Source organism: Saccopteryx bilineata, chromosome 1 (genome assembly GCF_036850765.1).
Source record: "Saccopteryx bilineata isolate mSacBil1 chromosome 1, mSacBil1_pri_phased_curated, whole genome shotgun sequence".
Classification (NCBI taxonomy): Eukaryota; Metazoa; Chordata; class Mammalia; order Chiroptera; family Emballonuridae; genus Saccopteryx; species Saccopteryx bilineata.
Window position 1 is genome coordinate 239802699 of NC_089490.1, and position 12243 is coordinate 239814941.

The 12243-nt window shown below is 48.0% G+C and overlaps 1 protein-coding gene and 1 long non-coding RNA gene across 5 annotated transcripts in view; one reads left to right on the forward strand and one right to left on the reverse strand.

Annotated features, from left to right (window-relative positions):
- NR5A2 (nuclear receptor subfamily 5 group A member 2) overlaps positions 1-12243 on the forward strand; it is a 99719-nt gene that overhangs the window by 65371 nt on the left and 22105 nt on the right. For all 4 annotated transcript variants that reach the window (XM_066238691.1, XM_066238701.1, XM_066238718.1 and 1 more), the window contains one exon: positions 2810-2957. In XM_066238691.1, coding sequence (XP_066094788.1) covers positions 2810-2957 — 148 coding nt within the window. The remainder of the gene's footprint in view (positions 1-2809; positions 2958-12243) is intronic.
- The window catches only part of LOC136310306 (uncharacterized), a 102134-nt gene that overhangs the window by 24096 nt on the left and 65795 nt on the right, over positions 1-12243 (reverse strand). The gene's annotated exons all lie outside the window — the stretch shown is intronic.

A 12243-nucleotide genomic window follows, 5' to 3' on the forward strand; every position in this document is an offset into this window, starting at 1 on the left:
TTTAAAAGATTTTATTTATTCATTTTGGAGAGGAAGAGAAAGGGAGAGACAGAGAGAAAGATGAGGGGGGAGGAGCAGGAAGCATCAGCTCCCATATGTGCCTTGACCAAGCAAGCCCAGGGTTTTGAACTGGCGACCTCAGTGTTCCAGGTCAACACTTGATCCACTGTGCCACCACGGGTCAGGCAACAATAAATTAATTTTACCAAGTACATAACAGACAAGTGGCTGTACAAGGCCAGTGGCTCCCCTAATGAGTTCAAACTCCGCCTTCAACAATGAAAAGATCATAATTGTTTGTAATAAAAATGGAAGCAAGTTGTGGCTGTGTGCACTGTCCCGGGAATAAATTGCCCAGCCTCCTGCAGAGCCATGCGAATTTGATGAATTGTCCTTGAAGGGAATGTTATCAAAGCCCCCACTTAATCACATGTCTGAGCCTCCATGTGAGCATGTCAACAAATGTCTAGGTATCGAGGTGTTGGGACACCCATCAATTCCCCCCGAGTCTGTCTTCCTTGGTACCAAATCCTGGGAAAATAACCGCAGGGCTCCGTTTTCTCAGATGAACTCATAGTGGTTGAATTTATCATTGCACACCTGTTAAAACTACACGCCCACCAAATTTTAATTAGCCCATCTTAGTAATAAAATAATAATAATAATTCTTTAGGTTCTTTGCAGTTACAACATGCTACGTTCCAAGTACAACATTCTTTCTAGTGCTTGAACTCACGGTACACCTGTTAGAACGACCCATCCATCAAAACACTACCCCATCTTAATAATAAAATTAACACCTACATATTTATGGGTTGTGGCCATGCACCTTCCTGATTGAGGGCTTAACTGAATGCGCTGTGTACATGCAGAGCTGTGGCTGGAGTGTGTTCAATGTTGGCTCCAAGCTCCAGTCGGTAGAGTTGTCCCAACTACGCTCCTCTTCTGAAAATCACAGAAGGGGGGGAGGAAGGGGGCTTATGACCATCTGGCTTAACTGCCTTATTCATAACTCAGGACACTATGAACGGACACATCCTATGACTTGCCCGAGGCATGTTGCTTGCCAGGGGTCCGAGTTGGCCCCAGGCTATTTATGTTGTCCCAGACTTCTCCCACCCCGGGGGCCCTGGCTGTCCTTGACATCACCTCTGGAGGGTTTGCTTTGCTATGACCTGGAGGCGTTTGAGCAAGTCCAGTTCTGGAAAGATGCAGAGCTCAGGCACCACTTTGTGTAAGAAAGGACTTCCCTTGCAGGAGAAGTTTCTGTTACAGCACGGGGCACAATGATGGTTGAGAGATGCCCGTCTGGGTCTGCCGGGCAAGCCGTTGCCGGATACTTTGTGGTGTCCACCTGCTTCCAGGTCAGGGCTCAGGGTGCCCACATGCTGAGCACTGGCTCTCTCTCACACACACATTCAGACGCAGAAACCAAAGGCATTCTCAGAGCCCTTGATGCTCAGATGTGGGGGTACAGATGCCACCCCATGTGCCAAGCTGGCAGGACCGTGCCATGCTTGCCACTGCGGCTTTCCTGGAGGACACGTTAAATAACTGTGGCTTTTTCATGCGTACTTGACTCTATCTAAACTGATTGACACCTCGGGGATGGGGGGGGGGTCTTCTTTACCCTGACGCACAATTTTTCTCGCTCTTGAAGAAGGTTTCAGTTGTACCCCCAGTATTCTCCAGTTAAGGCTGAAAATTCAACTCATCATATTTACACCATAAAAAAATTTTAAAAAAATCCATCCTGCCTGGTTTTTAATTGCAAATTCTCCTCAAGGGACCAGTTCTGCGGGGCGGGAGGCAGCCCTGGGCCGACTCCTGGACAAGCAAGTGCAGTCAATTATGGTAATGAAATGTCAATAAATATAAAAATTTCATACCGCCTGCTCCGGGTGATGGGCACACAGGCGCTTGCCTCCCAGACAAATTTGCTGCTTCTGCAATATTAAACGCACCTGAAAGGGTACGTGTGCCCGGGAGCTCGCCGGTGGAAAAGGACAGAGTGCCAGGTACCAAGTGGGCTCTCTGATCGGTGCCTGACAGCCACACCCTCCCTCATCCTAGTGTCAATGAAATGTTCCGTGTCTCCATGGGTAATCTGAGGTGGGTGCATGGCCACACCATGTTTTGTTTTTTCTCACAAAAAAGGAAATAATCCTTTTTGTTGGTTTGTTTTCTCAATTGAGAGATTATTCTTCTGATAAATAAGACCATGGTCATCTTGAGAGAGAGAGAGAGAGATGTATTCATAATCACATGAAAGTAGTTGTAGCTTTTTGGGGCACAGCATGCTAGCGAACAGTCCCAACAGGATCCTTTCGTCCCCTGCCACCACCCCGTCATGACCGATGAGGACTTTGAAAGATAGTCTCTTGATAAAATAAAATTAGAAAATTATCTCTGCCCTCACATTCCCATGTCCTCGTTAACACTGCTGTGGGCACACAGAATGCTGCGCTAAACTCACTTTTGTGACTGTCGTCATGAGAATTAAATTCTTCATCTTATGTGGTAACGCCATTTCACAATAGAGAAAAGGTCTATATGTGATATATCATATATCTAAAGTATTCAGGTAAATACCAATAAAATTTAGTCAAAAACTGTTCCCTACAGAGCAATCAAAGTAGTGAAACTTATCAGAATGAGGACAGTTATGTTTTATAAGAACAGAACTGTGTCTCCAGCTATGTTCTTGTTGCGAATCACCTCTGTCATCAGCCAGGCAGCCGGAGCAGTCTCAGGTGGACCCCGCGTTCCTGAGCGTGCTGGTCACGAGCCCTGTGATTCTGTGTTACAGGTGGATTATTCCATCATCGCCTCACAAGCGGGGGCCACCCTCAACAACCTCATGAGCCATGCCCAGGAGTTGGTGACCAAGCTCCGAGCGCTACAGTTCGACCAGCGGGAGTTCGTGTGTCTGAAATTCTTGGTGCTCTTTAGTTTAGGTAAGGAATCCTTTTTCTCATTCCACAATCAACCAGGGGGTGGGGGGGAGGGTGACTGCGCGTTGGCCACGCTCCGCATGTCTTCGCGTTCGTGCATGTTTTCTTATTCTACTGAGATTGTGCCCTTCTTTCCAAATCATCACCTCTTCCAACGCGAAGGTGTATGTGTACGTATGCATTATATCTGTGCGTTTGCATGGTTCGTAGCCCTGCCGTAAACAGGTTGAGGTGTGGAAGAGGTGTGATTAGACTGAAGTCCTAGATTTTCTCCCTTAACGGACCTAAGGAGCAGGCAGTGCTGATATGACAGGAATGTTTCACAGAGGCAGTTTAGGGATATAGATAGACAGTATCAAATTTTATCCACCTTCCCACCATCGACGACCTCTGTGTGTTTCTGGCTTTGGTTTGCTACCTACCACCACATTTCTTCTTTATAATACGAACAGTAATTAAGGACTGGCTCCTTAAAATCTCTGTGGGGATTAACTGTAAGGTATTCACAACCAGGGGCACGACCGTGCGCGTGTAAAAAATGGCAGTTGTCAAGGGGAAAGGCTTTTCCTTGAGGGACAGCTTGGGAGAAGAAAGATAAGCAAAGCGAGACAGATGAGCTAAACCAAGGTCCTCGGCGCATCAGCGGAGAGAGATCACCCGGCTTGCAATAAAAAGGGGATTAAGGAGATAGATTTTCATTGACTTCAAAGGAGCAGTTGTTTTGGGAGTTTTTTTGTTTTTTTGGGTTTTTTTGCCTGTCCCATAACTTGATTTCTGTATTTTGTCGGCTTAATAAAGCCAACTTAAATAAACTTTTTTGTCAAGTCCATGTATTACTTATTGGCAGGGCAGCTGAGGGAGGCAACTTCCCTTGAATGAAGAGGAGGAGGAAATAAAATAAAAAAGAAAGAAAATGCAGAAATCAGATTGACCAACATATGTTTTTTCTTTAGCCTTTGGTTATAAGATAGCTGTGAATTCATCGCCGGAGAAATAAAATAAAACAAAAAAGGCAAAGCAAAACAGATGTGTGTGCCCTCCAAACCGAGGACACTTTGGTTTGGAAATGCATCTTGACAACCCCGCACAACTGTTGCTAATAAAGGGAGAGTTTGAAGTAATACAGCCAGAGTTCATTTTTTGCATACCGTCAACATTTTGTGAGTGGAAAAGGACATTTTTATATTTTGGGGTGGGAGCGAGAAAAAAAAATGTGATTAAATACAGTGAGGAGAAATGTTACTGAAAATTTGAAAAGACAACAGAATTTTGTAGATGGAGCGTTCAAAGGTTGGCAACGCCAAGGCCGGGTCCTGCGTGGATTCTGTAGGAACCACAAGAAATAGGAGAGTTCTCACCAGGTAGGGTCTCTGTCTTGTAACCAGGAGGACCCTGGCGTGTAGTCCCTCTGGCTATAAACCACACAGATTATTCTGGGTTAGGGCAACAGGGCTCCTCTGCTGTCTTCTCAGCTCGTGCACTTGATCAGTAATTAAACGAAAAACGTGGTAATGTATGGGTAAGAAATCCTAGAGCGTCTTCGTGATAAAATATTTAAAGAGAGTTGTCTCACATCAGTGGTACTTTAAATGAGCGGAATCACTGGGTTACAGTGGAAGAAGGTCGAGAGGAACCATGGGCCTCGTTCAGATTCCATCACTTTTATCTTTCCCTCATCATCACAAGTATTAGATTCTCTGTCAATATGATGGAAGGGGGACAGGGGCTCGGAAGAGCTTTCAACCTTTCCTGAGCATTTAGGTTATGTGACCTACCACATACCCAGGCTGTTTAATGAAGGTTGACAATTTCAGCAGTCTAAGCGCCCATGAGTAACTACCTTGAATGTCCCTTAAAACTGTGTCTAGTTGTTGTGGTTTTGTTGGGGGGGGGGTTATTCAGTTAGAGGAGGGGAGGCAGAGAGACTGGCTCCTGCATGCACCCCAACTGGAATCCACCCGGCAAGCCCACTAGGCTCAATGCTCTGCCCATCTGGGGGGTGTTGCTCCATTGCTCAGCAACCAAGCTCTTCTTAGCACCTGAGGTGGAGACCATGGAGCCATCCTCAGCTCCCGGGCCAACTCAATCAAGCCATGGCTGTGGGAAAGGAAGAGAGAGAGAGAGAGAGAAATGAGGGGAGGGGTGGAGAAGCAGGTGGATGCTTCTCCTGTGTGCTATGACTGGGAATTGAACTCTGGACATTCACATGCCAGGCCAACGCTCTACCACTGAGCCAACCAGCCAGGGCTGTTGTTTAAAGAAGAAAGAAAAACATGACTTTCTAATCAGAGATAAATAGTCTTTGGCCCAGAGTTTATTTTTAAAGAAGCAGGAAAAAACATGATAGTTTCTAATGTATGAATAAAAGACTCCCCCCCCCAACCCATAGAAATAATAAATGGTCTATCATTCGGGGGCAACTTGGCTGAAGTACATGGATGATTCTCCGCTAGGTACCCAGGTGAGTCCCCAAGGGCCTGCTTCATTTGGGATGGGGATGAAATCATATCGGTGCTACCTCAAAAGCTGAGTCCAAGTCCAAAGCCAGGACCTACCATCCTGAATGTTCCTAGGCCTTGCATCCCCTGAGTCTGGAACCCAATGTGTTGTGACCCCAGCCTGGCCTAAGCCCCTCCAATACTGGAGGGAGATAGGGCTTTGGTTGACTGATCAGAGGCTGGGGGGTAGAGAGGGGGCTACACTGTGTCCCCTTGGTGAGGGTTGAAACCATGGTTTCCAGACAGATGTGCCGAGGGAAAGCAAGGCTTGAGCCTGCACAGGTGCGGCATGCTCAGCCACAAGCACAACTGGTGGGGAAGCACAATGGTGAGCATGCAAGATGAGTCAGGGACTCTTAGGAGACCTGCCAGCCAGAGGGAAGCAGCAGCCCCTGGAGACGTGGGTGAGGGCAGTCACCAAGGCCACCCTTGCTGGTTGTCGGGCACTCGGTGGGCAGTCAAGGGCTTTAGCAGTATTCCTGAAACAGGAGCAGGAGATACAGGTCGACTCTGGGAGTGATGTGGACAGTGGGCTGGATAGAGGCCAGGCTTGTTCAGAGGGGATTTAACACCCACACCCGGGAATGGGAGCAGAGGAGGGACACGAACATCACAGGAGGCAAACCACATGATATGATGGAGCATTTTTTTTTCTACTGATTTGGGAGAGGGGTATGTGGAGAGAGACAGAAAGAGAGAAGCATCAACCAGCTGTTCCACTTTGTTGTTCCATTTAGTTGTGCACTCACTGGCTGCCCTGACCTGGGATCGAATCTGCAACCTCGGTGCACTGGGTCGACATTCTATCCACTGAGCCACCCGGCCAGGGCCCTCATAACTTGTTTGCATCTGTTTGCTTTTATGTCTGTATGGAATCTGGGTTTCCAGGCTTCAGGGAACTTGAAGAAAGCATTTGCCTCATGGCCTCGGCACCTCTGTTTCTAAGGAATCCTTCTTTAGGGATGCTTGTTGCTTCTTAGGTTTGGCATTTGCCTCAGACTCAGCTCACCGGAGTCTGAGAACGCTCCACAATCGTGATCTCTCATTCCTTGTCTGTCTAATGGAGGCAAATGCCCTCCCCACAGCTTTTACCTGAAGTGCATTTGGCTTCCTGGTTCCCTGCAAAGTCAGACAAGCAAAGCCGATGACACCCCTGGGTGGGGGGGGGCTCTTCTTCCTCGTAGCATCCGTTTCCATTCTTGCCTTCTTGCATGTGATGTTCTGATTTAGAAAAACACTCACCACTTGCCCTCACAGTCTGCGCCTCGCTGGGAGGGCCGCCGCGGCGGGCACATCAGCGTTTCCCTGGCCCCGTAAGTCATCGCCTGGACGTTGGGAAGCATTGATTAGCATTCGGGTGATGCCCCCTGCTCAATATTTACACCACCCAGAGTTGGCAGAAACAAATGATGGTACATAAAGCTGATGCTTGTCTTAATTACATGCACTATAATAGGTGTTGTGTGAGGGCTTTTTTTCCTTGGCTGTGAGCAAAGCAGTTGAGCAAGGGCCAGAGATCACTCACTTTGGAGGTTCTAAGTTTGAACCTAATCAATATGTGTTCACCGCCGCGGAAGACGGGGCAGTCATTTTTTTATCCACGGGCACAGGATGGTAATTGCCTGGAGAGCATTTGTTTGGACATATCACTGAGTAGCGTGGGCCTAGAGATATTCATTTTTGTTTGTTTTTTTTTTAGGGGTTCTTACTAATGTTTTTATTTTGCTAACTACAGCTATTTAGGGAAAGGCATTTTCAGAGACAAATGGGTCTGGCGAATGGGGAAGTAGCCCAGCCAGACACGCTGCGGTCAACGTGTCTCCTCCCGCTTGAAGAGCGGCTCAGAGCTCAGTTCTGTCTCAGCCCTGACCCTCGGGGTCGCTGGTTAGCCTGGTCAGCCGCCATCCTGCACACATGTTCATTTGGTGGCCTTGGGTCTGTCCTAGAAGGGAGCTAGTGCACCCATGACTCACGGCCGAGTCCTCTGGGAAACCCTCTCTCTGGTTGGCTGATAAAACCCAGTCCGGTCATAGGCTCTGGTTCAGGGTTCAATTCCAAATAGGCCAACTTGAGCCAGGCACTAAGAGCAAACAGGAAAGTCAGAGGCCCTCTGTCCTCCTGAAAGATTAAATTCCACCAAACGGATGGAATGGGTAACCGTGTGCGAAACCATTGTACCGGGCAGCGTAAGAACGGGCAACGCAGTCTTTCCAATAAGCCGGAAACCCCTATTAGATTCAGAATGGCCCTTTGGACCCTGGGGCCACAGTTCCAAAAAAAAGGCACCATGCACCAAACAAAGCATCCAAAATGCGATATGCTACTGCCGTCTACACATGCCTGGTCTCTCTCCAGCGAGCCAACCAATGTGCGTTCCACCCAGGTGAGTGGCGTCAGTCCTATTTTGTGAGTGAAAACACTTTTCAACCCTCACATCACATAAATCTAAGAGCTGTCAAGGGTGTGAGAAGAGTTGGGAAGTGCGTATGAGGTCACCTCCAAGGGCTTCAGCAGTTGTCTCTGTCCCCAACCCCAATACCTTGAGCTTCCCGGGTTTTTAACAGAAACTCTGACCTCAGCGCTGAAGAGACAGCACATCCCAGAACTGCACCTCAGAAAAGGACCTGACATGTTGCCCAAGTCCAGCGCCCCCTCGTCTCTGGATAAGGAAATTGAGCCTTGCAGAGCGGGGTGACCAGTCCACGGTCATGCAGAGTTGGGGTCTGCGCTGCTGAAATTATTGGAGCCCAGCCAGAAGGATGAGTGCCCGGGCATGGGTTTCCTGGCATCCCTGAGAAGACTCCCTCTGCATTATTTTCCAAATGAGATCTAGGTATTTCTCTGCCATCCTCTTAAATGGAATCTAAAAATGCACCTCGGTGAGGAAGGCCTCTCTCCCCACAGCCACGCACATGATGACTCACCCACCTTCCCTGGGGGGAGGAGGGAGACACGGAGCTCTGTGCTGCTCACGGAGGTCAGGGTGACCCGAGCGACAACACTGACCTCCACTTGGACAATGGTGCCTCATCTCTCGTGGGGAATGACCACACTCTGGTGGCATACGACTCTGTTCTGTCTTGGAAACAAGGTTTCTAAGGACCGAAAGCCCACCTGGAAGCATCCTTTCTCTCTACTATTTGTCCTAAGAGAAAATACTGATTTTATTAGTATAACCACCAGCTACAGAAGACTCTTTGGTAAGGTTTTTTTCTTTTCTTTTCTTGCCTCTTCTTTTTCTTTTTTCATGAACACAACATTTCAGGTTATAGTCATTTTCCAGAATGTGACCAGATTCACAGACAGTGTCTGACCTGCCTGGCAGCCAAGAGTGTGTTCCCAGCCAGGCTTTGTGATTCCGGCCCCAGGGCGGTCATCAACTGTCCCTCACAGGATGGGTGCCCTGTGACCGGGATCTGAATACCACAGAGAGGAAGGAGGGAAGAGGGGGGCCTTCCTAACTAGTTCCCCCTCCCAGGGGCGGGATGGCCGCATGGCAAAGGCTGTGGGCTTGAACTCAGACCCGTGAGTCGCTGACATCCTTGGGTAATTTAGATCACCTGTCTCCCCACCAGTGAAACTGGGATGACAACAGTCAACCCTGTACATGGCTGGGGAGGTCTCTGCCCAATAGTCATTACGGAGAACTTAGCACCTGGCACATGGTCCCGATAAATTACTGGCATTGAAATCATCTGTCTTTACGTCAGCAAAAGTCATGTACATGAAGGAGCTTCATGAAATGAGTCTTCTTGACTATCATCTCTAGTGTACAGATTATATGGGGGAAAAAATCATAAATAAAAGGTCTTCCTCCCGTCAGCAATGACTGCCATACCAATTCAATGCCAAACGACAGCTGGAAATCTTTGATCTATTCACCCAAGACACCATTCCGATGGCCTTGGGCATTTGGAACTATGTCAGAGGAAGCCAACGCAACTCACTTCCCTTCTATTTCATCTGCCACAAGTTCCCCCAAAATCAAACCAAAGCCAAATAATAAACAGCCCTCTTCTGAGGCTGGTGAATCCTCTGATGTCAATGTCCTAACAAAGTGGGCTGGCATGCGCCTCCCAGACAATGCTCATGCCAGGCAATGCTTCAACCTTTCCCTTCCACCTTTCTAAAACTGTAAATGCTCAATAGTTCACTTTACAAAAGAAGTTGTAAATTCTTCTTTCAGACATAGGAATTCACAGTCTCTACACCTAATGCCCAAATAGAAATGATCGCTCTATCCATAGAAGATGGAGGCATTCACTTGGAGAATGCCAATGCCTTTTGGAACTAAAATTTAGGATAATGGGTTCCTTCCGAGGGAACTGTAGAAATTGGAGGACCAGATCCTTTTAGAGAAATTAGCTTTATTCTTTAACAATTATTATTATTATTATTATTATTCAGTGAGAGGCAGGGAAGCAGAGAGACAGACTCCCACATGTGCCCCAATCAGGATCCACCCAGTAAGCTTTCTACTGACCATGCTCTGCCCATCTGGGGCATTGCTCTGTTGCTCAGCAACCAAGCCATCCCAGCACCTGAGGCAGAGACCATGGAGCCATCCTCAGCATCTGGGGCCGACTTGCTCGAACCATTTTGAACCATGGCTGTGGTGGGGGTAGAGGGGGCAGTGGGATGGGTGGAGAAGCAGATGCTCACTTCTCCTGTATGCCCTGACTAGGAATCAAATCCAGGACTTCCACATGCTGGGCTGATGCTCTACTGCTAAGCCAGCTGGCCAGGGCCTTTGACAAATTTTAAACAAAATATGAGACTGCCTTAGTAATTGTTATGAATGGTACTATATAATAATAATAATAATAATAATAATAATAATATTGGCAGATTCTCCACTCCTCATACTGCTGGCTTCAAACTTAGGGGACTATGGGGAACAGAGAGTCAAACCCGGGCTTGTGCCTCTTTGTAAATGGTTTTCCTAGTTCAAAGATGTGGGACTGAGGAGTTCAAAGTCCTGGATTCCTCCGCCTAGAAGCAGGTCCCAGCGGCCCGGGAGACACAGCAGGTGTCAGCTGTATCCCAGGCTGGGGAACGTGCACACGGGTTTCTGCCTCGCAGGTGTTACTGGGAAGGTCATCCTTCGCATCTCAGCTCAAGGTGACTGGTCCACCTTTCCAGACAGATCCACACTGCCTTCTCTGAATTCCTGCTGCTTCCTAAGAAATCTCCATTTATCGTGTTATTCTATACCTGCTGGGTACATCCTGCAACCGTGGTCCTAGCTCCTGGTAACACACCGGAATATAGTTCTCATTGAAAACAATACTTCCTTAACCCACATGTCTAATATCATAGCTACCTCTTGCTGTCTTCTCTGAGAAGAGCACCCAGCACGGGTCATTTCTAATCCCCATAGCAAACCCCAGAGCAAGTGTTGTCGCTAGCCATTCCTGTTTCTTCCCAGCCCTGAGAACAGAGTCAGACAACCAGCTGGGAAGGGGGAGAACAGGGATTTGCACACGTCACACTGGAGTCCAGCTTCTCTGCACCACCTGCTGCTAACAAGACAGTCACGTATGGTGAGGACACCCAACCTGACTTGACCCGTCAGGAATCTGATCCTGATAGATCAGATTCTGATAAGTATTCTTGAAAGCACCCTCTGTCACAACTAGCCATGCCCGTCACCAATACCCGCTCCAGGCTGCCCAGCAGGATGGCATCCTGGGCTGCTTCTCTTCACTCATTGCAGGAGCGGGGCCAGCAGGTTCTAGCTGCAAAGCCAGAGTGGCTGCCGCAGTGACAGGGTGTCTGTCTATTGTGTCGACCTTGCAGGTTTTATGCAGATTTGCTTACTGACAGGAAGGAGCGTCTGGTGTCCAAACCCCTGCCTTCTTACGATCCTTTATTGGGAACAGAATCGGATGACTTATCGAAGAGTCATAGCACAGGTTGTTCACAGAGTGTCCCTTTCCTGAGAGGGCTATCTTCAAGCTCGGGGCATGGGACCGAGCAGAGTAAGGGAGAGTTAGAGATGAAACTTAAACGATGATGTTTTCAAGTATGTATTTTTCTGGATACCAAAATAAAAGTTTCCTCATCCAGTCGGCCGTATGTTCCTGATACTCCCAGTCGGGATCGAGTTTCAGTGATGGGCCATTTCTTTTAAAATTGGGGAAAAAAATAAAGAGTTATTGTTGTTACTGCTGGCCAAGAAATTAGAGGACAAATTGGATAACCACATGTGCTGGCGTTGGTCCAGGACAGCCCATATCCAAAGGGCTCAGGGTGCCTGGATACTGTAACAGTATCGTTTCTAATTATAACTTCAAGGAACTTCCTCTCTCCAAGAGGTAGCTGCAGAAGCCCGTTTCTTATCTTACAAAAAAATAAGGCTTCTAGAATTAAAAACATCTTCACCGACCCTGATCGTGCCAGATCCAGAGAGCTGGTCACCATTTTCACTGACCCCCTCGTGTTTCGTTACGTAACGTGCCCCTCAGTGTATCGGTTCATCTCCAAGCTGATGGGCAGCTCTCACAGACCATGCTGAGGGAGCATCTTTCTGCAGGCCTCCCTGTGCACAGACGGCTGGGCCGTCCTAGAAACTGTCAGGTTGCTCTTCCAGCGGCTGTACCGCATGGCATGCCTGGAACATGGTATCTGGGAGAGACCCTTTCTCCGTATTGTCGGCACTGGGGCCGCGTCTCTGTCACTGCTCTGTCCTAATTCACACTCTGCTGACAAGATTCGGAATCGTTTTGTTTCTCTGAAGCACCAGTTCATGTCCTTTGCCCATTGGAATCTATATGGATCTGAAGCTCCCT